Source organism: Centropristis striata, chromosome 1, assembly GCF_030273125.1.
Source record: "Centropristis striata isolate RG_2023a ecotype Rhode Island chromosome 1, C.striata_1.0, whole genome shotgun sequence".
In the NCBI taxonomy this organism is placed as follows: domain Eukaryota; kingdom Metazoa; phylum Chordata; class Actinopteri; order Perciformes; family Serranidae; genus Centropristis; species Centropristis striata.
This window is the reverse complement of record NC_081517.1, coordinates 1,923,760-1,948,086: the sequence shown is the minus strand read 5'-3', so window position 1 is coordinate 1,948,086 and position 24,327 is coordinate 1,923,760. Positions and strand designations below refer to the sequence as shown.

Genomic DNA, 24,327 nt, shown 5'->3' with positions numbered 1-24,327 from the left:
TTCTATTGTTGCACTGTGTTTATGTATTTTAGTTATTACTATATTTCCTGCAACTGTGATATCTGTACAGCACTTTGGTCAACCCCGGTTGTTTTAAATGTGCTTTATAAATAAAGTTTGACTTGACTTGACTTGACTTGACTAAATTAATATGCTATTCAGTGTACCAAAAATAATATAAGAACCTTATATTATTATTATTATTATTTTTTAAATTATTATATGTATTTTATTCATTCTATTTACATTTTAGTAGTACCGCTTTCTCTGCCTAAAAATGATACATAATATTTATTATCATATATTAATACTTAATATATTTATAATAATATTTATAAATGAATTAAATAATAAACATATAAATAAATGTATTTAAAAAATTCATATATAAATAAAGAAATAAAAGTAGAAAATAAATTAATACATGTATTTGTTTAAAACTACTTTATTTAATTTAAATTAATTAATTAATTAATGTTAAAAAAGAACCTTAACAATATATAAATGTAGATTAAGTAATAAATATAATGAAAAATAAATTTAAAACTGATATAAGAATTAATTAATTAATGTTAGAAATAACCTTAATAAATATATAAATGTAGTAGATTAATTAATGAATACATAAAACAAATTGAAACTGATATAAGAATAAGTTAATTTATTTCATATTTAAAAATAAGTTTAATACATAAATAAATAAATATAAGTGGAAATTAACTATATTCATACAATGTAAATTAATAAAGACACAAATTAAAAAAACAAATATCAATTTTTGTCGCATTTTATCAATCAATTCCTGAACAAAAATGATTAAAATTTTCATTTTATAGCATATTAACTTAATCACAGTGTCATATATTTATTTTTACATTTTGTCAGCTTCGATCCTCCATATAGGAGGGGTCGAGTTGACATGATGAGTGACTGTCATCATTAATTCACCAGCACAAATACTTTAGAGACAGATAATCTGATTTATCAAACTGAAAACACGTGAGAGCACAGAGCATCATGAGCAGATGTTTATTTAAAAGGACGGTCTGTGTTTGTAACAGTTTGAACCCTCAGGCAGTGGCGGTTCTAGACCAATTTTACTGTGGGGGCCAAGGAGGGGCCAGTGTTTAATCAGAGGGGCACATTAGCACATGGAAAAATGGCAAAGATGATATTTAAGCATTCGAAATCTTTGAATGTCTTTAAAAAGACACAAAATGACCAAAATAGACACAAAATGACCAAAAAAGACACAAAATGAGAAGACAGAATAACCAAAAAAAAAACCCACAGAAGACATAAAAATGACCAAAAAAAGACACAAAATGAGAAGACAGAATGAGAAGACAGAATAACCACAAAAAACCCAGAAAGAAGACAAAAAAATGACAAAAAAATGACAAAAAAAAGACACAAAATGACCAAAATAGACACAAAATGACCAAAAAAAGACACAAAATGAGATGACAGAATAACAAAAAAAACCCACAGAAGACATAAAAATGACAAAAAAAAAGACACAAAATGACAAAAAAAAGACACAAAATAACTAAAACAGACACTAAAAAGACACATAAATGACACCAATGACAAAAAAGACACAAAATGACAAAAAAAGACACAACAAACAGACACAAAATTACCCAAAAAAAGACACAAAATGACTTACAAAGACATGCAAAGACATGAAAAGGATTCAAAAATGGACAAAATAGCCCTTTAAGACTCCAGAGAGTTAAACTATTATACAACGTTCACATTCTGGGTTCCTTTTGTGTACAATGAGATATTGTTTGAACAAAAAAAAAGGTTAGAATTGTTCCATTGTTCATCATTATAAATTGATCATTTCATTATTAATTTGACACAGGGGCCACAGCAGGGGTCAAAGGCTTCTACACAGGGAGGGCCCTCAGGGCTCCTCAACTGGTTCATCCTCCAATGTCTTCTTCTCTTGCTCTATTAGGGGCCATTCATCTACGGAGGCTTCAGACGTCTGAGGAGAGGACACACACAGTTTAACTGCTTTCTTGTTTAACCCATAAGAACCCAGACCCAGTTATCCTTAAAGGAAAGTTATGGGGGATATACCAGAGACCAAGTGGCACATTCTGTCCCCATCTACCACTCTGGATATGTATGCTACAGTATCCAGGTGAAGTTCTGTGTTTTTTTCATCATCCTGCATGTATGCATTAACTAAAGGCCGAAAAAAAAAGTTTCCACTTCATAAACCAAGTAAAAGAAAATCAACCGTCGTCTCTGTAATCCAAGACATAAATCTGTAAGGAGACAAAAGAAGCCACTTAAAACTTAAAGCTGCTTCTAATGAGGATCCAAATTTTATAGTTTTCTACACAGAAAACAGTTCAAAGCCAACCCTTTAACCTGTCTGCTCAGATGGACAATTATATATTTCACTGCATAACCTGTTTGGTTACAATTCACTGTGGACTTTCAAAATCAGTTTCCTAACCACGAAAACAAATCGCTTACGGAAGATCTGCCTAGCAACAGGTGATCAGCAGCTTATTGCAGCTTCCAAGAATAAAACCCCCTTTTATGCAAACACACTTGGTGTGTACATGTCTTAATAATAACTATGATTTAGATTTTAATAAATAAAATACAGTAGAAAGAAATAGTGACTTATAATGTGTTTTTATGTCAGAAGTTATAGTGGGTGTAATCTTCCAAGTGGACCACATAGAACACATTTATGGTGTTTTAATAAAAAAATACTACCCGTTTATTAGATGTGTTTCCTGACCACTAGTTTACCGCAGAACAATGTTATATATTACACATTTTGTTGATGATTGCAAGAAAAATTATTACTATAAATTGGATGAAGAAAGACCCCCCCATGATCACTCAGTGGTTACAGAAAGTAAAACATGTCTACATGATGGAATATATGACCAATTACAGCTAAAAGTACCTGTTTTTATGAGAAGGTGGGCCCCAGTTACACACTATATTGCTTAAGACTCTTATACACTATTATTGTCTAAATTATCCCTTTTAATACCCTTTACAGTGCCATTTGTTACATTGGGCGTTTATGGAAGTTATGTTTATGATATTTCTTATTTTAAAATACTAGAAAACTAAAAACTAGACACCTTTTCTGCTTACAGAAACACAAATTTGCCTTTTTCTTTGCATCTCCACAACATTTATCAAAATTGTGACAGGATAGGATAGGATTATTTTTTGTTTATATTTCGTCAAATGTACTTAGATTAGAGTTAGAATTGTTAAATGGGTTTAAACAAAAAAAATCTTTTTGAAATTAGCTACTTTTTAACATTTCTGTTTCCAGTCACACACATATTTTTATTGTATTTTTTTATATTTTATTGCTTGAAGTATGCCTAGGTTGCTCTTTTTATTTAATTGTGTTGTCATTATCTCTGTGTGTAATGCTGCTGCTACACAGCATTTCCCAGCTTGGGATGAATAAAGTCTGTCTGTCTGTCTGTCTATCTATCTATCTATATTTTGGAAAAGTCACTTCTTGTCACAGTCACACAGTCTTGCTAAGGACTTAATGAGTTAATGTGAAGCCTAAAGCTGAATATGGGAGATTATAAAACATTTGAAAGTGTTTGTTACACGGTTGTCACCATAGGTTCTTATGGGTTCTTATGGGTTTAATAACCAGAGGATTGCTTTATTGATTTTATGATGATTTTTTTCTGATCTCACCTGATCAGATTCATTGCCTCTGGCTGCGTTCACCACATCAGCATCCTCCTTGTACTCTGACAGGTCCTGTAAGGACAGAGAGCTCTGGGTCACAGTAAAGTATGTATCCTTATGGAGATTTTTTTTTAAAAACGTGTGATCATGAAAGTGGCTGATTTGAGAGTAAATGAACAGGTGAAATGAACATGAATGACAGAAATATTGACGAACCAGCTCGTCCTCTTCTGCAACTGTCATTCCCTCCATCTCAAAGGTCCTGGAAGGAGAAACGTTGAGTACAAGTTGTCACATTTTCAGGCTGAGTTTATTAAAGGTTCAGCTGTAAACATTCTTACAGTTCCTCAACTCAAAGTGCTGTACATAAACAAACAGAACAAGAGACAATAAAATAAATAAAACAGGAAATAAACACTAAAATAAATAGATTCATTGCTTTTCAAAAGACAATTTAAAAAACAATAAATAAAAGCAAACCATAAAACACTAAAAACAAGAGCAGAGTCTCATGCGTGGTTAAAAGCCAAGGAATAAAAATAGGTTTTTACATATTTTGTGTCATTTTGTGGTTATTTTGTGTCTTTTTTTTTGTCATTTTGTGGTCAATTTGTGTCTTTTTTGGTAATTTTGTTTCCAAGTTAGCCCCACCACAAGTCAGAGCCAGAAATACTGACTTTATGATGGTTTTGTCTTTTATTGTTGTTGTTTTATGTCTCTTTGGAGCAATTTTGTATTTATTGCGTGTCTCTGTAGTCATTTCAAGTCCTACTTTTGTCATTTTGTGTCTCTTTGTAGCCATTTTGTGTCTTTTGTTGTATATCTTTGTTGTCATTTTTGGGTCTTTTTTTTTTTTTTTTACATTTTGTGTCTCTTTGTAGTTTTGGTGTGTCTTCCTGTAGTCAATTTGTGTGTTTTTCTACACTGTAAAAAAGAGGTGTCTTAAAACAAGACAAAAACAGTAAATCTGAGGGAAATGATCTTGCTGCATGGACAGATAATTTACCTTGACAAGATTTCTTAAATTAAGATTATTAAATCTAGAAATAAGCATGTTGAACACTTAAAATAAGAAATTAACTCTTAAAACAAGATAAATTAAAGCTGCCAGCAGTGATGAACTGGCCCGAGCAGAGTACACTGATAAATAATTGTTTTTACCAAGATAAAAAAAAACGTTATATTTAGAAGTGTTAGATAATTTATCTTGTTTTAAGAGTTAATTTCTTATTTTAAGCGTTCAACATGCTTAATTTAAGAAATCTTGTCAAGGTAAATTATCTGCCCATGCAGCAAGATCATTTCCCTCAGATCTTGTGTTTTTATCTTGTTTTTATCTTGTTTTTGCAGTGTAGTCGTTTTACAGCACACAACAGGGAAACAGGAAGTACTTTTTTCTCATAGCATTGGCCATTGTTTCTTTTTAATTGAACAGATGACAGATGAACTGCCAGCATGTTATTCTCCCTCATTGAAAGAACAAAGAAATACTGACTGAATATCAAGTCACAAAGTTCACTTCATAAGAGGAAGTGAAAGCTTCTTGTGAAATGTGGTCATAACTTTTCAAGGTGTCAGAACTGAGCGGAGAAATAACTCACAGAGTCTTTCCTCCATGCTGCTTTCGCCCTGAAACGAGAAAAAACAACAACTTTAATTCACAGTAGCAGTAAGGAGGCAGCGCCACAAGAATAAAGCAGGACTGTGAAACTTACAGCCCACTGATGCAACACAACAAACAGTGACGAGGAGAACCAGAGCGGAGAAACATCCAAAGACAACTGCAACCACCGGGAGGGGGAGACGATTCAACACTGGAGGAGCAAAAGATGGAGAAGACTTGAAACCAGTTACATCAGAATCAATACAACCGCAGTGCTTTTATTTTGAAGGCGATTTACGTATATATACCTCGGTACCTTCTCAAAAACACGTATTGCTTTTTGCATAAAGTTAATAAATTACTGGTTTACTGCATAACATACATGCTCTATATTGTTTTTGTGGTTTGAATGTAGGTTTAGTAGCATTTATTTATTTATTTTAAATCGTAGCTCCATGAAAATAAAAATAAGACATTCCTTGGTCACCTTGTGAATCCACCGTAAGAGCTAACAAACATTAGCATTAGCACTGGAGCAAACAAGCACTTTTACTATAGTTAAGACAACAAATATAGCCACTAATATATATGGCAGAAGAAAATAAACTTTTACTAAATTACGACGCACTCGTTATTATTTACCGTTCATTTTTAATTTTTACTGTTCTACCTGTTATTTTCTGTCACTACCTTTCAAAATGGTGGTGACAGACCATCCGTTTCACACTGGACGGCACCTTTTCAAAATAAAAGCATCACAACATTGTAAAACACCTATAAAATATACAAACAAGCTATATAACACAAAAACACCAATAGGAACCTTGCTAAAGGTCATTTACTCCACATTATAAACAGTCTTATCATAACATGTATTCTTATTAGTAGCAGCCCAAAACCAGATAATTTACTGTATTTTATAAAGTGATTAAATTAATATTGAGCAGAATTTAGTTCAGAGTTTTGGTCCGGCCCCTGCAACCTTCGTGGTATTAGTCATGTGGCCCCTTGGGGAAATTAATTGCCCACCCCTGAGTTGCATGGATGTTCTACTGTAATCAATCAGTACCTTCTTTGTCCATATACAGCCTCTTGCTGCGTATGGCGGTGGTGTTGTCAAAGCTGTCTGACACTTCACAGTGGTACGTTCCAGCGCTGCTCCTCCCTACAGACAGCAGGAGCATCGACTGTTCTGGAGGCTGGTGGACCACGTAGTAGAAGCTTCCTCGGTCATGTAGGAGGGTTTCGTTGAGGAACCACTGGTGCCGTTGGAGAGATCCCTTCTCTGCCTTGCAGTAGAATCTCAAGCCGACTACAGCGTAGTTTTCTCCGACATCGTGGTCATAATGCATCGTCACCGGCCCACCAACAGGGACTGTTGGAGGTAATATGGATCGATAAGAGACATCATGGCCAAACATTAAAGAAAGAAGTGTGTAGTGTTATGTCTGCAGCTTCAAACAATATGCCCTCTGCTAAGTCGTCTAATCCAGTAGTTCTCAACCTTTTTGAGTCGCGACCCCCAATTTAACATGCAAGTTGTCCGCGACCCCCGCTCACTGAACACAATCTCACACGCACAGTTAAGATCACCCAAAAAAGAAACAAAATGACCAAAAAAAGGAAACAAAATGACCAAAAAAGACAAAAATTTACCACAAAATGATCAAAAAAGACAAAAATGAGCAAAAAAGACACAAACTGACCCAAAAAAGACACAAAATGACCAAAAAAAGACACAAAATGACCAAAAATGACACAAAATGACCAAAAAAAGACACAAAATGACCAGAAAAGACACAAAATGACACAAAAAAGATGCAAAATGACAAAAAAAGACACAAAATGTCCAAAAAAAGGAAACAAAATGACCAAAAAAGACACAAATTGACCACAAAATGACAAAAAAAGACACAAAATGACCCAAAAAAGAAATAAAATTACCAAAAAAAAATCACAAATGACTAAAAAAAGACACAAAATTACCAAAAAAGACACAAAATGACCAAAAAAAGACACAAAATGACCCAAAAAAGAAACAAAATTACCAAAAAAACTCACAAATGACTAAAAAAAGACACAAAATGACCAAAAAAGACACAAAATGACCAAAAAAAGACACAAAATGACCAAAAAGACTAAAATACATGAACACTTTAACACAGTGGAGACAGAGCTGACTTCCAAAATGACTTGGCGACCCCCAGAACTCATCTCGCGACCCCAATTGGGGGTCACGAGATGGGGGTCTAAAACAGTGATTTAAGTTGGTAAAACTTGGAAATATAAATTATTGACATTTAGGGCAATCACCGTATGCAGCAAATTTCCTCCTGAAAACGCTCGTCTAAACGCAGAATAAAAAGTGAAGACGAGACGCCACTTTGGCGTCTTCTGTTCAGACCGTCATCATGTAAACATAGCCTATAAGTGCATAAAAACATGGCTACTGATATGATTTAAAACTACACAGGCAGGACGTAGCAAAAGTCAATTTACATACCAACTTCTAGGGGAATCCAATGGCTGTATTCAGTCTGGTCTCCATTGTTTGCCTGGCACTGGAGCCATCCCAAGTGATGGCCCAAGATCAATGGAACCTTAAACGTGGCGTTTCTGTCATCGACTGTGATATTGGCAACCAGTTCTGTTCTGTTGTACAGGGAAAAGGTGACAGGTGGAGTCCCTTTGGTTGACTGACAGGTGACCAAGGCAGAATAGATGTGGGAACCTTCCTTCACCACGGAGAAGGAGATGTTCGGTCTGGACACCAAGTCTAAGGGAGGAAGATGTTGGAGAATGTTAGTTTGTTCAAAGAAGCAATTTCATATCATCAAAATCTGAACCTGTTTGAACAGTTTGTTCACAACCTTTGACTGTAATTACAACTTCAGAGCTTTCGGAGGTGAAGACTTCTGTTTTGTTGAAGGTGTTGGAGGCGACACACCTGTAGGAACCGCTGTCTTTAGAAGTTGTTCTAAAAAACAAAGATAATCGTTTCAGTCAACTTCGTTTCACGTGCTCACACTGCAAAAAAAGAAAAGTTTAGTGAACTCAAAATTTCAAGGCAACAAACTTCGATAACATTTTAGTTGGACAATTAAACTAAATATTTTGAGTTTTTGTTTTTGAGTTTGCTCAACTCTGAATTCAGATTTTTGTCAACTCAACTGTAAGTTGTATTAACTTATAATTTTACATTGTAATAACTTTTAATCCTTACTTCTGCTAACTTCTGCGATTGTAACGCCACTATGAAATGTCAGCTAATGTTGTGACCACAATTTGGAGTTAGCATTGATGCGCTAATGGCTACTCTTGTAGCTGTAACAAGCAGCGCCACTAGCATCAGTTAGCCGCTAGCATCAGTTAGCCGCTAGCTTTCGCTAATGACCAAATTTCACCGCTTTCCCGCATTTCACAACAAAGAAATAAGAGTTATCAGAACTATTGTCCCTTGTTGTGAACCCCAACTTAAAGATATAAGTAACAACAACTCACCAACTTGTTTTTGAGCAGACAACTGGCTTCCTTTGTTGTGCTAACTTACATTATTGCCCTAAATGTCAATAATTTATATTTCAAAGTTTTACCAACTTAAATCACTGTTTTAGGCCAAAAAACACAAGTTGGCTTTTTTGCAGTGCAGTGGCCTCCATGCATAGACTGTCCGAAGGAGTGTTGGACAGACGTTTGTTGAGGGAAATGAGTCATGGAAAGCAGGAACTTGCTTAATCAAGAGAAGCAACAAGGCTACACTGCTACTCAACTGCTTTCCAGCATTTTCATGCATTTTCCAACAGATTTCATTGTCATATTTAATACATATTTTTTATTGGAACTACTTCTGCTTTTAGTAGCAGCCATTTTCAGTACATGTATAGGGTGGTTGCTAACTGGTTGCAGTGGTGTGACTTCAGTTATATTGGGGCAGTTCACCTGATCTTCAATGTATAAGTAATCTCAACATATAATACATTTCTGGAATCCTCAAGTCTCTACTTCCGTTTATGTGAAGAAATGAAGTGTGTATGGTTCATCTTTACAGCATGGCTCAGCATTTTGTTGTAGTTGACACATTTTTCAGTGACGTGTTTAGTAAGTTTCATCACTGTTGGCCTTTGATGAAGAAATTGTTTCTTGTCTTTTTTCTCCTAACATTACATATGTATCAGCCTAGTTTTTCCACTTTCATTTGCAATCTCTCTCCCTCAATGCTAAACCTGCACCAGTAAGCACCAACATTGCTCCTTGATTAGACTAAATTCTAATCAATCTAATCTGAATTCATAAGGCTAGGCTAATGTGATTCCTTATATACAATTCTCGACTGTTTGCCCAGGCTTTTTGGTCACATTAGCCTATCCTATCCTATTTCTTTTTCTTTTATTGAAGAAATCTTTAACTTGCTAACAAAACCATAGCAATCAGCTAGTAATGCAGAGACAATCTCATTGTGACTCACTGACCTGTAGATCAGCAGACGGTTCTCTACAAAATAGTGGAAGTGAGACTTAGAGACAGGCTGACCATCCAGCAGCCACTTGTAGGAGACGTGATTTCCAGCCGTGAGATTACAGTGCAGCTCCAGAGTCTTTCCCTCAAAGAACTCCGCTTGACCTGAACTGATGGAGATCTTTGCACCTTTGACTGGTTCTGCAGGACAAAAACATCAACAGCCTTAACCCTCTGCACTGTAAAAAATGTTTGTAGAAATTACAGTAAAACACTGTCAAATTGCATCAGAAATAGGTCATAAAATTAAACATTGTACATCACCGTGGTAGATACTTTTAATTACTGTAAATCAAAGAATAGTATAAAACTTTAAATTCTACCGCCATAAATTGTAGAAAACACACAGTTTTGCTGTAAAAATATAAAATTTTCACGTAAAGTTAATGGAGAAATACCATGATGACACAATTATCCTAAAAGTAATGGGATTATTCAGTATAAATTACAGTTTTTGCTGATATTTACATTTACATACGCTCACTGTATTTTTTTACGGTGATGTTCTGGCAACCACAGCTGCCGGTATTTTACCGTAAATTAAACTGATTTTTATATTACAGTGTGGAGTCCACGAAAGCACCTTCACATGACTTCTTCATGACGTGAAGACATAAAAATGAAGCAACGTTGATCCTTCAGCTTCCCTCTAAAATTCTGGCTTGAAACTCCATGCCAGATTTTTTTTGATGATATTCGGCCAAGTAAAACCGGAGCTAATCATCAAATCATCAGATATTATCCTCATTTTACCTGTTATATGTTATATTTGCAACCTGTGTCCATATTTGCAACATTTAAAATTCTGTGTTTTGAAACACAAATTTTCAAGATCAGATTTTATGTTTTCCTTTGTTTCTTTTGGGTACAAAATTTTGATCAAATAAGTCAAAGTTACAAATGAATTATCAGGACATAAAGGTGAGGTGAGAGGTGAGATTTTTTAATGGACATAATAGCAAAAGATTTCAGAGGGTTAAATATAGAATAAGAATAAAGATAGGATATTTCTTCCATACAGACTGAGATAAAAAAAATGCTAATGTAATATTTAGGGAACCCTTTCTTTTTTTTTTTGCTTTTTTTTTTTTTTTTAAACTAGCTGAAGCTATACAGACAACATGCCCAGGCCAAGAAAAATGTAACCTTGACTTTGCAAAACATGCCCTTTAATGTTAATCTCATTGTGTTGAACTTCTACAAACTTAAATGTCCATTATGTTACTGTTACAGGGAGCCATGTACATACAGTATGTTATATAATGTATCCCTGCACTGCAAAAAAAGAAAAGTTGGGTGAACTCAAAATTTCAAGGCAACAAACTTCGATAAAATTTAAAGTTGGACAAAGTTGGACAATAAAACTAAATATTTTAAGTTTTGTTTTTGCGTTTGCTTAACTCTGAATTTAGTTTTTTGTCAACTCAAATGTAAGTTGTACTAACTTATAATTTTACATTGTAATAACTTTTAATCCTTACTTCTGCTAACTTCTGCAATGTGCTGAATTGGCACGATTGTAACGCCGCTATGAAATGTCAGCTAATGTTGCGACCACAATTTTGAGTTAGCAAAAAGCTAGAAAAGAGTTAGCTACTCTTGTAGCTGTAACAAGCAGCGCCGTTAGCATCAGTTAGCCGCTAGCTTTTGCTAATGACCGAATTTCCCAACAAAGAAATAAGAGTTATCAGAACTATTGTCCCTTGTTGTGAACCCCAACTTAAAGATATAAGTAACAACAACTCACCAACTTGTTTTTGAGCAGACAACTGGCTTCCTTTGTTGTGCTAACTTACATTATTGCCCTAAATGTCAATAATTTATATTTCCAAGTTTTACCAACTTAAATCACTGTTTTAGGCCAAAAAATACAAGTTGGCTTTTTTGCAGTGTAACTGGTACAATTTCCATTTAATTCTTCGGAAAGTATGAATTTCCTGGAAAGTATTGCTCCATTCAAACCAATGTAAATATTCATTTATTATTAATTGATTATTTTAAAAATATTATGTCAATAATTTATATTTCCAAGTTTTACCAACTTAAATCATTGTTTTAGGCCAAAAAATACAAGTTGGCTTTTTTGCAGTGTGGTAATAAAGCAACTCACCGACAACCTTCAGGTAGTGTGTGTTGCTGACAGTCGGCAATATTTCAGAGTTGTTCTGTGCCTTGGCCACACACTCCAGAGGGCCCTCATGGTAAGGTCTGATTACTATGGGGAAGGATCCAGCATCCTTATCCAGGGAGGTGTATTCACCCAACAACTTGTCACGGTTGTCCTCCCTAGAAAACTTTGATAATTAGAGGGATTTTCTATCATTACTTAATGCATTTAGATAAAGATGACAACAACTTACTTATATAGCTTAAACAGGATAGCTACATTCTCTGGGTAGACTTTCAGTTCACATTGAAACTCTACAACACTTTTCACCAAAGCCTCCGAAGGACCAAACAGTACTGGACGCGTCAGAATTGTCTGACCTATCACAAAAATAAAATATATGAATAAAATAAAACTGCACAAACACTCAGGAGAAAGAATCAGGAGCTAAACACACTCAAACTAACTAACTTACTGCTCTCCTTGCTACAGAAGCACAAGCCTGTAAGGACAGAGAAGAAATCAAATAGTTAAGTTTGAAATTGTGAAATACTAAGCAGTGCCGGTTGTGTTGAGCAGCTTACCAAATATGACCACAAAAAGGGAAGCAAACATTCTTGAAGAAAAACGGCCGTCTTTCATGGAACTTCTTACTCAAACTATGCTTCAAATATGAATATTACGCTACGCTGTGTAATGCAGGAGTTTTGACGGTTTTGCATGGGGGGTTGAAGCACTGTGATGAAAAAAAATACATGCACGCACTTAGAAACATGTGCAAATAACTGATAGTGTTAAAGTACACCTCCCTGCAGTACCCTCCCTCCTAACAACACAAGATGGACCCTGAAACTGCACAGTAATATCAGCATACCCAAATTAACACTGTAAGAGTTGATCTTAAAGTGTCTATATGGGTCCACACCTCAGCGTGTTAATTTAACACCTTTCCACTGAGTTAGTGTAAATTTGACTCTTTTTGGAGTTAAAATTTAACACTGCTGAACACCAACCAGTGTTTTTTTTACTTCTATGTACAGGAATAGAGCTATGAAATACAAAATCAGAGTTTAGAGTAAGAAGTTCGGAGTTAATATTTAAAGATTTACACTTACAGGTTTGATTTAGTGACACTTCCTTTTTACACTCTGTTTTGACAACAACTATTTATCAACTGAGAGTTAATTATAATGGATTAACTCTATCCAGAGTATAATTAACTCTACTAGTGTATGTCTAGTTTAACACCAAGAATTCAACTTTTCTCAATTTGCAACAACTGTCAGAAGGATTTTAAAGAGGTGAAGGTGTGATCAAGTATCATTATTTCATTATTTCATGGGTTAGATAGGAAAAAACAACAAAAACATCATTTAAAATTAATATTTTTATTTCTAAATGAGGACAATATACAGTCATTTTGCCTAAAATATATTACGTCTCACTCTTTTTAACTTAATATTCCACCAGTTTCTCAGAAGCAACTTGGCAGCTCAGTGAAGAAATAACTGCTGTAGCTGCAGAACAACAAAATATAGCTGCAGACTTAATATAAATAAATGAACAATTTGCATGAAGAGGTGATCCATTTGTTGAGAGGTGCAGGTTTACTCTTGTGTCATATTGTGATCTCAGCGGTCTAAAACAGAGAGAGAGAGAGAAAGAGAACAGTCATGATATAATCTGTTTATATCCTGTCACATTCTTCCTTGTCTCAACATACAGAGAATTTAAATGATCTTTTTTTGGCTTATTCTCTCTAAAAGAATGGAAACTTTTAATCATTTACACTTTACAGTTCTGTAGTGCTGGTACTGTTACAGAAAAGAGTTGTTAACATCTGAAACAGTTATTTGACTTTAGTCACTTTTATTTGCAGTGTTTTATTTCCCGAGGTACTTCCATTGAAAGACATTTTTTGAATGCTTCTTTGTAAACAAATTTCACAATTTTGTGCATTTTGTTCTGTGCACAAATTTTAAATTCTTAACGTTATGTTGGAAAATAATTGGGTACCGCTTAATTTGATGGGTCTTTATTTTCCAAAAGATTTCTGAATAATTTCTTCTAAAAGATTCCTGATGAAAACCATTTAAATTAAACAGTGAAAATGTTAAATTCATTAATTTCCCATTCATTAATTTCAATTAATTCCTATTGTAACCATCACATTTTTTTGGTCAGTGAAAATGCAAGCATGTCTTATTTTATTTTTTTTACCTCTAGGGAAGAAAACAATTCAACATGAATAATATTTTACAATAATCAATTAATAATAAATTAATATTTACATTGGTTTGAATGGAGCAATACTTTCCAGGAAGTTCATACTTTCCGAAGAATTAAATGGAAATTGTCCCATTACACTGCAAAAGCCAACTTGTATTTTTTGGCCTAAAACAGTGATTTAAGTTGGTAAAACTTGGAAATATAAATTATTGACATTTAGGGCAATAATGTAAGTTAGCACAACAAAGGAAGCCAGTTGTCTGCTCAAAAACAAGTTGGTGAGTTGTTGTTACTTATATCTTTAAGTTGGGGTTCACAACAAGGGACAATAGTTCTGATAACTCTTATTTCTTTGTTGGGAAATGCGGGAAAGCGGTGAAATTCTGTCATTTGCGAAAGCTAGCGGCTAACTGATGCTAGCCGCGCTGCTTGCTACAGCTACAAGAGTAGCCATTAGCGTATCAATGCTAACTCAACATTAGCTGACATTTCATAGCAGCGTTGCAATCGTGCCAATTCAGCACATTGCAGAAGTTAGCAGAAGTAAGGATTAAAAGTTATTACAATGTAAATTATAAGTTAGTACAATTTACAGTTGAGTTGACAAAAATCTGAATTCAGAGTTGAGCAAACTCAAAAACAAAACTTGAAATATTAAGTTTAATTGTCCAACTTAAAATTTTGAAATTTTTCTTTTTTTGCAGTGTAGTGCCAGATTACATAGTCTCTCCTATGAACCTTACTGGTGCATAGTATCAGTTACTTTCTAACGAATTAAAGGAAACTAAGGGACATGTGTGGTTGGTTTATATGAGCTGTTGTGCACTGCTATAGGTTTACCTCATTCTGAACATCACAGTCTATAAACAGAGTATCATCTCCTGACTGGGACACGGGTACAGACAGAGGAAGTGCGTCAGGACTGCAACTGAAAGTGACAAACATTGGTTGGACAGGTTGATTTGAGTAACAGACAATAAACTTCCTGAGCTACATCAAGATAAAGCTTACTTTGTTGTAGCAATGTGGGCATGATCTGTGAAAAAGAAAAGAGGTGTAAACATATGAAACAATTCATATAAATTAAATTATACATTTTCAGTTAACTAACACACACACACACACACACACACACCTTGTTTGTGGTCAAGCATCTTGTACATACAGCACGCACCCACTCCCAACATCAGAAACAGGAAGCAGCAGAACGTGATAGTAACGACCTCTATGGTGTTCATGAAAAACTCCGCTGTGGAAGAGAAGGGGAAACTCCAGTGAAGTATTACAGACTGTAGAGGCAGAATGAAAGGCATTTAAATATACGATATGTGCTTTTTTTACTTGGTGGTGTTTCAGTGGAAGATGTTTCTGGAGGCATGGAGTTAAGGATCCTGTCTGATCAAGAGTAAAAATGTGATGTGGTTCATTGAAGAGCACAGAGACCCCACAAAAAGAGAACATTTATTAGAGGAAAAAAAGCATGTCAGATGTTAAGATCAATGTGGATTCGAAAGAAGTTAATAGTTAAACATTTTGTCCAATGTGCAGTAACATAAGAGAATTGATACTATGCTCATATTTCAACCTGGTCTCACAGAAATCCGTGAAATAGCCACGGATTTCACTTAACTCAAAATCCGTGGAATAGCCACGGAATGTTAATGACAGTCATATCCCGTGGCTATTCCAACATACAAAGTGATTATGTACATTCACTGAGTGAATATTTAGAAAATAAAACATATATTTCTCGCTAGAAATGTGATCAAAATCCATTTTTATGCAGAAACTAAGTCAAAATATTGATTTTTTTCACAAAAAATGAGAGAACTGTCCGCCATGTTTTTTGTTCTGACCACCGGAACCTTGAAAGTCACGTGACTTGGAACAAACCAATAGGAACAAATATCCATGGAATAGCCACGGGATATGACTGTCATTAACTTGCATTGTAGCGAAATCCGTGTCAGTTTCACGGAAATTTGAGCGATTCCGTGGCTATTCCACGGATTTTGAGTTAAGCAAAATCCGTGGCTATTTCACGGATTTCTGTGAGACCATGTTCTCATATTTGTACAGTAGATAGTTGGAGCCAGCAGACAGTAAGTTTATTTAAACTGAGGTATGAAGACTGAAAACAATGCTGGAAACTAATTAATTACCAATTATCAGCCCCTCTAAAGATCACTAATTAACATGTTATATCATGTTCAATGATGGGACTTTAAAGAAAGCCAATTTGCCATTTTACAGAAGGCGATGTAGGGCTATTTCTTGACCAGAAGGCATCTTCTACAATTCTTCTGTGTGATGATAACGCCTCATCAAAGTGCGGTCGCACCACAGAAATGAGTTCTTAAACCCAGAAGTAAGTTAGCATGTTAGCACCATGGGGTCTAACCTCTCAAACTGAATGAGGATTTTGAATGGGTTGGTGGTACCTGAAATAAGTTCTGTGGTTGACAAAAGCTATAGAGATGTTTGCGTTTTGGTGTACGAAATAAAACGTTAGTTATTCCCCCCACTTCTGAATTTTGAAGTTTGTACGTGTCCTTAAAGAGGCGATTGATACACAGGGGCCTCCAGGGGCCTGTCAAGTTAATAATAAAATGATCAATTTATAACGATGAACAACGGAACAATTCTTACCTATTTTCTGTTCAAACAATATCTCATTGTACACAAAATGAACCCAGAATGTGTACATTGTATAGTCATTGTATAGTTTAATTGTGCAATAAAAGCTTTCAAAATAAAAAAAGTAATTGTGCACAAAAATTTGAAATGTCATTGTCGTACAAAAATAGTTGTTATTGTTGGTAAGTCTTATTGTTTCAATCAATGTATCTGTGCATTCCAAATATATTTAAATTAGATTTTTAAATAAGCTAAAATAAAGGGTTTGAATGCTTAAATATCATCTTTGCCATTTTTTTAAAGTGCCCCTCTGATTAAACACTGGCCCCTGCTTGGCCCTCACAGTGAAAATGCTCATTCACTAGTCCGCCCTGTAGCCTTTAGTCATGTTTTTCAGAGCTCTTGCAAACTCTTGTAGTTGTAAATTATGTAAATAAACAGTTTATTAGGCTACAGATTCACTAGCTTGTCAAACTGCTGGTTAGCTTGTCAGAGACGTCTTAAGGATAACAGCTGTGACGTTTAAGTCATGCGACCGTGGTGTAATTCGTGATAGCATAACGTTAGCTTTTTACTTCTGTTGGCTGCATTAACGCTTTCAAACATAATAAAAGTGCTGTTCATTTGTGACGATTATCCCGATTGACAAAACATCTTAGCATCAGAAACGTGTTTGCCACAGAACTTATTTTCTACCACACTGCAAAAAAAGAAAAGTTGGGTGAACTCAAAATTTCAAGGCAACAAACTTCGATAAAATTTTAAGTTGGACAATTAAATTAAATATTTTAAGTTTTGTTTTTGAGTTTGCTCAAATAACTCAATAACTTTTAATTGCTAACTTCTGCAATGTGCTGAATTGGCACGATTGTAACGCCGCTATGAAATGTCAGCTAATGTTGCGACCACAATTTTGAGTTAGCATTGATACGCTAATGGCTACTCTTGTAGCTGTAACAAGCAGCGCCGCTAGCATCAGTTAGCCGCTAGCATCAGTTAGCCGCTAGCTTTCGCTAATGACCGAATTTCACCACTTTCCCGCATTTCACAACAAAGAAATAAGAGTTATCAGAACTATTGTCCCTTGTTGTGAACCCCAACTTAAAGATATAAGTAACAACAACTCACCAACTTGTTTTTGAGCAGACAACTGGCTTCCTTTGTTGTGCTAATTTACATAATTGTCCTAAATGTCAATAATTTATATTTCCAAGTTTTAACAACTTAAATCATTGTTTTAGGCCAAAAAATACAAGTTGGCTTTTTTTTGCAGTGCATGGTCCAAAAACGAATGATGCATTTCCTAAAATGTCAAACTATTCAAATGGATTTTTTATTCTTCAACAAGTCTTGATCTTTTTCACCTGCGACTTGAACCAGCACAGCGGCGCTCTCCACCCAGGGCCCGGAGTCATCATAGCTGTCCCTGGCCCTGCAGCGGTAATACCCAGACTCCTCTGGGCCGAGCTTGGCCAGGATGACACTTCGTCTTTGATCCGTTAGGGTATAGTGATGCAGGCCAGGCTGACGGGTCTCCGGGGGAAGGACAGAATTGTTTAAGAGCCAGGAGACGTGAGGGAAAGTTCCTCTGCTGACTCGACAGCTCAGCCTGGTGGCGGCCAGTTTGGAGTCAGCTCTGTAGAGATATTCAACCTCAACTTTCACATCACCTCCAACAGGGACTGCACAAAGAAGGGGAAAGAGGTTCACAGAAGGATTAACAAAGACAGGAAGGAAAGGGAAGCAGTCACAAAAAGACATATTTCGGTAACACTTTACTTGAAGGTATCGTCATAATAGTGACATGATACTGTCATAACTGTGACATGACACAGTCATAAACGTGTCATAAACATTATGTCAATGTCATAAACGTTTATGACTGCTGTCATTAAGTGTCGTTCGGTTTTTGTCATGACAAGTTGACATTCCTTGGGTTGTCTTGATTATGACAACTTGACTTTAATCAAAGTGACATTACCACAAAATGTCTTTGTCATGGCAACTTGACATAAACAAAATATGTTTCTATATTTGTGTTTATGGCAAGTTGGCATAATGATTATTACAATTAGATGTGCAAGGTTACAGACCAATTCTAGCACTTGGTCATAGATGTTTGACAGAATACCAACAAGATACCCAAAACTGACTGTCATGACACCATTATGACGCTGTAATGAAGATATTCTCTGACCTCAAGTAAAGTGGTAACATTTTGATTTGTTATTAACATATCATGAAGTATAAACTGACAGATACAATTACATATGACAATATTTTCTTTTTTTTGTTTTCAATACTATTTACAGTACACTAAATTGGAGGAAGGGTTCAGGAGTAGCAATCCAGTACACAAGTTGTCATAATCAAGACAACCCAAGGAATGTCAACTTGTCATGACAAAAACCGAACGACACTTAATGACAGCAGTCATAAACGTTTATGACATTGACATAATGTTTATGACACGTTTATGACTGTGTCATGTCACAGTTATGACAGTATCATGTCACTATTATGACGATACCTTCAAGTAAAGTGTTACCCATATTTCCTTCACATGTTGGTGTTTCTCATACCCACTTCCAGAGTCACAGGTTCACTCATCAAGTCCTGCACATCAGTAGTCACCCGACACTGGATCATGCCCATGTCTAGACCTGGTACCACTGCCACCAGGAACCAGGCAGCGAGGGATTCAGTAGCTGTGACAGATCCAACTTCTTTGCCTTCAAGAGAAAGAGAGATGTTGGCCGGAGGACTCCCTCTTGGTGACCAGCAGGTCACGTTGCCACTGTAAGTGTCTCCGTCTTTGAAGATGGAGAAGGAGATTCTTGGCTTTGAAACGTAAACTAGTGGAAGAATAAGAAAGGAAATAAGATTGGGACAGAGTTAGACGTCAGTGAAACAAATCTAACCAACACTTCAGGCTCTTTTTTGTTGTTGTTGATACATACGTTTGACTGTCACCTGGACCTCTGAGCTGCTGGAGAACCTCTTGGTGTCCTGCACCCAGGACCAAGCCATGCAAGAATAGTACCCAGCATGCTCTGGGGTCACCTGCTCCATCACTAGCTTGTTCTCAGTGAGGTTGAAGAAAGAGGTTGACGGTGTCACTTGCGTCCTGTTGAAGAACCAGGTGAAGGAAAGGTGGGAGCCCTTTGTGACGCTGCAGCTCAGCACAACACGTGAGCCCTCATATGCAGCTGGAGGGAAGGGTTCAGAGGTCACATGGGTGTTTGATGGTGGAGCTAGAGGTTGGGGAACGATAAATGGTGTGAGAGGAGAGAAAGAGGTCCAGTTTGCCAATGACTGTCTCCAGTAATACGAATATGAAAACTTTATTATCCACTGAGTGGAAATTCCTCTTTGGTTTCACCATAGACATGGCTAAAAAAAACCCAGAATAAATAGTAAAACAATAAAGAAAAACATTTCAAGGATAGAAAAATATAAAATAGCCTACAGCAATAACTGTACTTCACTGTACTTAAAATACCAAAGTTTTCTCTATATCCCCTTTCATAGTGCCGTTTCATGCCGGGACTTTTACGGCTCTGTAACGTCTTGCCTCTACAAATAATTCCACCAATTTTCTGCCTCCAGAGGAAGTGACAGAGGTGGAAAATTGGTGGGACTGTTGGAAGCGGGACCACTATGAACGGGACATCCCGGCAAGCTGGAATATTTGACGTCACGCATGACGTCTAACACACCTCCCACCTGGTCCGACAGTCAACCAATCACTGCTCACTGCGGCCGCCGTCCCTTACTTGGCACAGTGCATGCTGGATATTGTAAACAGCGTGCTAAGTGTACACGTCATGTCCGCCGCTGATCGTAAACAAACCGGCATGCTAACTGTGCACAGTGTCCGGTGCTTGTTGTAAACAATTCGAGGTCGCTAACTGAACACATGCTGCTGCAGCATATATGCTACATACTGTACTGCTACAGAGCTAACTGTGTAGCCTATTAGCACATACACACTGTACTGCTACAGAGCTAACTGTTAGCCTGTTAGCACATACACACTGTACTGCTACAGAGCTAACTGTTAGCCTGTTAGCACATACACACTGTACTGCTACAGAGTTAACTGTTAGCCTGTTAGCACATACACACTGTACTGCTACAGAGTTAACTGTTAGCCTGTTAGCACATACACACTGTACTGCTACAGAGTTAACTGTTAGCCTGTTAGCACATACACACTGTACTGCTACAGAGTTAACTGTTAGCCTGTTAGCACATACACACTGTACTGCTACAGAGTTAACTGTTAGCCTGTTAGCACATACACACTGTACTGCTACAGAGCTAACTGTGTAGCCTATTGGCACTGTGCTAATGTGCAGCACTGCTGCTGCACGTCCCTATCGTCTCCTCCCACTTTGTCATCAAAAACTTTGGACAATTTTATCTTTGTAATGGAAAGAATTACTTTCAATTTAAGAACACAAAAACAGGTATTTATTGAAAATTGGCAAAAATGGATTACATATGTCACTACCATGAAACCGGATTTCAGGTAATCTCAGATTCAGAATACTTTCATTTCTTTGTACCTTTCCCCTTTTTATTTTATTTTATTTATTCATTTATTTTTGGGTGTTTTCCAATCCCCTTTTGTACACTTTTACTTTTTTTCTTTGATATTTTCTGTATTTGTCTATAGGTCTTCATGTTGATTGTTTGTTTGTTCATTTCAAAAACCAATAAAAAGTAAATTACAAAAAAAAAACAAAAAACTTTGGACAATTTTAAATCTTCTCTTAAGACTCATTTTTTCTCCCAGGCTTTCAAACCTGTGTGAGTTGTTTCTGTATGTTGTATTGCACATCTCATGTAATATATTATTAGATCAAATTGTCTTTTATTTTTATTTGTGAGTTTATTGTTATTCAATTATGTATCTTGTATTGGATTGGATTTTGTTGTTGTTGTTATTCAGTTATGTAAAGCACTTTGGTCAACCTTGGTTGTATATAAGGTGCTCTAGAAATAAACGTGACCTTGACCTTTGTTCCGCGACGCCAGACTGCACTATGAAAAAGCAGAATATCACGTCTTCAAGGGATCTCTATGAACGTCCTAAGGCGAAAAGTCGGCACAGATCTTTCCGGCAATATATCGGGACATTTGTGGGACGGCACTATGAAAGGGACTTGTGTTTATATGTCTTATACTCACTGACTACGGCCAGCCTGATGCTGTTGCTCACTGCTGTGTTTCCTGCTGTCGTGGCCTTGCAGTGGTACGAGCCCTCTGATGCTGCAGAGACCTTCAGGGAGAATATGGCAGGTTGGTCATCTTGGAGATCAGGGGCTGTGTCCATCAAGGCACCGTCATCCTTCATCAGCTCGTAGGTGACTGGCAAAGAGGAGTCTGGAGCAATACAGCGGAAAGCAGCCCTGGATCTGATGTAGGCCTTGTCAGGACCCGTCAGCACCGGGCGAAGAGAGGTCAATCCACCTGGAGACGGACATGAAACACTCGTTTGTTTGTGCGAGCCCAAAAATGAACCCAAAAAAAGGTTTAAAAGACTGTATGAGCCACGTTCGAGCCCCAAGTGGCAAGTGACAAAAACAAATATTCTGGTGATACATTTTTCTCAATCTCATCTAAATTTATTTTAAAAGTGTTCACCTGCTGCTGTTGCTTCCTGCCCATTTGCACAATTGTTTGTTGCTGTATGTTTTATTTATGCAGTGGTGGAATAAGTATTCAGATCTCTTACTTAAGTAAAAGTACTAATAGCAAACTGTGAAATTACTCCACTACAAGTAAAAGTCCTGCATTCAAAACTTACTGAAGTAAAAGTACAAAAGTATGAGCATCAAAATGCACTTGAAGTATCAAAAGTAAAAGTACTTGTTATGCAAAATAGACCCACTTAGACTGTTTTATATATTCTAAATATATTATTACATTATTATTATTATTGATGCTTTTATGTAAACAGCCATTTAATTTTCTTAAGCCAGGGCTCATTTAAACTACTTAATATACTGTTATGAGTCTGATCACTCTAAATTAATGACATTTAGTTAAATCTCGACCTGAAAAGTAACTAAAGCTGTCAGCTAAATGTAGTGGAGTAGAAGTATAAAGTTACATAAAATGGAAATACTCAAGTAAAGTACAAGTACCTCAAAATTGTACTTAAGTACAGTACTTGAGTAAATGTACTTAGTTACATCCCACCACTGTATTGCTAGTGTATTTATCTATTTATTACTTATGTGTATTTTTTGTATATTCATAGATTGTATGTTTTTATGTGTGTCATGTTTGTACCTTATATATTGGAGAAGTTTCCACCATGGTGGACAATAAAGCCAAATCTATCTAATCTATTTATTTTTCTCCTGAAGAACAGGTGACTATAAGGTTTTGTCAGGATTATCTTTCTAAGTTCCTGAAAAAATTTTTGTCTGTTGAACTGGCTTTTACCAGGTGAAAAAAAAAGTTTTGACAGGTGTAAAAAAAAAGTTTTGAGAGGTGAAAAAAAGAGTTTTGACAGGTGTAAAAAAAAAGCTTTGAAAGGTGAAAAAAAAGTTTTCAGAGGTGGAAATAAAAACTTTGAAAGGTGAAAAAAAGACTTTTGACAGATGGAAAAAAAAGTTTTGACAGGTGTAAAAAAAAAAAGCTTCGAAAGGTGAAAAAAAGAGTTTTGACAGGTGGAAAAAAAAGTTTTGAGAGGTAGAAAAAAATGTTTTGACAGGTGTAAAAAAAAAAAAGCTTTGAAAGGTGAAAAAAAAGTTTTCAGAGGTGGAAAAAAAGCTTTGAAAGGTGAAAAAAAGAGTTTTGACAGGTGGAAAAAAACGTTTTGAGAGGTGGAAAAAAAGAGTTTTGACAGGTGGAAAAAAACGTTTTGAGAGGTGGAAAAAAATGTTTTGACAGGTGTAAAAAAAAAAGCTTTGAAAGGTGAAAAAAAGTTTTGACAGGTGGAAAAAAAGTTTTGCAAGGAGTTATTTTGTCAGAACCTGTGAAGAACATTCAGCATGTATTTTCTGTTTGCTGTTTCTCATTTCACCAAGTGCACCACCACTGAATAGCTGTGCTCTCCCTAAAAAAACACCATATGTTTGTACAACAGCTTAATATTCATAGATTAATAATATCTAAACATTTCTGAACCAGCAGGCACAAACAAAATATCTCTAACCCAACTGAGCTCAACATGTAACTTGTAATCTACCACTTTGACAAACTTACTTATCTTGATGAAAAAACTCGCCAGAGCTGAAAAGAAAAATCAACATCCATCGTAGTTAGAATATTAATCCGTTAAATTATTTATTTATGTTGCCATTTTAAACTAATTCAACTAACTCACCCAAAATTGGCAACAAATTAAAAGTCTGTGGATTCTTCATAACAGTGCTCCGTCTTTATCTCTGGCATGGTTTCTCTAACTCGATTCAGTGTGTGCATGTGTGTGTGTGTGTGTGTGTGTGTGTGTGTAAAAGCTAGGGGTGTTACACATGTGTTGCATGTAGATAACATATTGGCTGTTTGGTTT

General features: G+C 35.9%; 1 protein-coding gene across 1 annotated transcript; it reads right to left on the bottom strand.

The window, feature by feature from the left end:
• Positions 1-1,591: 1,591 nt before the first annotated feature.
• Positions 1,592-24,228, bottom strand: LOC131963202 (titin-like). Its single transcript, XM_059328347.1, has 23 exons — positions 24,142-24,228; positions 24,021-24,047; positions 21,993-22,274; positions 19,757-20,050; positions 19,379-19,651; positions 18,161-18,478; positions 15,501-15,554; positions 15,295-15,408; positions 15,171-15,195; positions 15,000-15,087; positions 13,554-13,569; positions 12,406-12,432; positions 12,184-12,310; positions 11,934-12,109; positions 9,778-9,964; positions 8,179-8,285; positions 7,812-8,084; positions 6,378-6,683; positions 5,421-5,519; positions 5,307-5,334; positions 3,922-3,967; positions 3,712-3,777; positions 1,592-1,996 (listed from the first exon to the last, which is right to left on the bottom strand). The coding sequence occupies exons 1-23, from the start codon at positions 24,179-24,181 to the stop codon at positions 1,913-1,915; spliced, it is 3,057 nt and encodes a 1,018-aa protein (XP_059184330.1). The 5' UTR covers positions 24,182-24,228; the 3' UTR covers positions 1,592-1,912.
• Positions 24,229-24,327: the final 99 nt, after the last annotated feature.

What these genes read in the sequence shown, in the direction of transcription:
- LOC131963202 (XM_059328347.1), bottom strand. Translation starts at nt 24,181, where the DNA reads ATGAAGAATCCACAGACTTTTAATTTGTTGCCAATTTTGG. An exon ending in AACCGTCTGCTGATCTACAG is followed by an intron (nt 8,286 to 9,777) that starts GTCAGTGAGTCA and finishes TTTGTTTTTTAG; the next exon opens with AACAACTTCTAAAGACAGCG. An exon ending in TTGGATTCCCCTAGAAGTTG is followed by an intron (nt 6,684 to 7,811) that starts GTATGTAAATTG and finishes TACCTCCAACAG; the next exon opens with TCCCTGTTGGTGGGCCGGTG.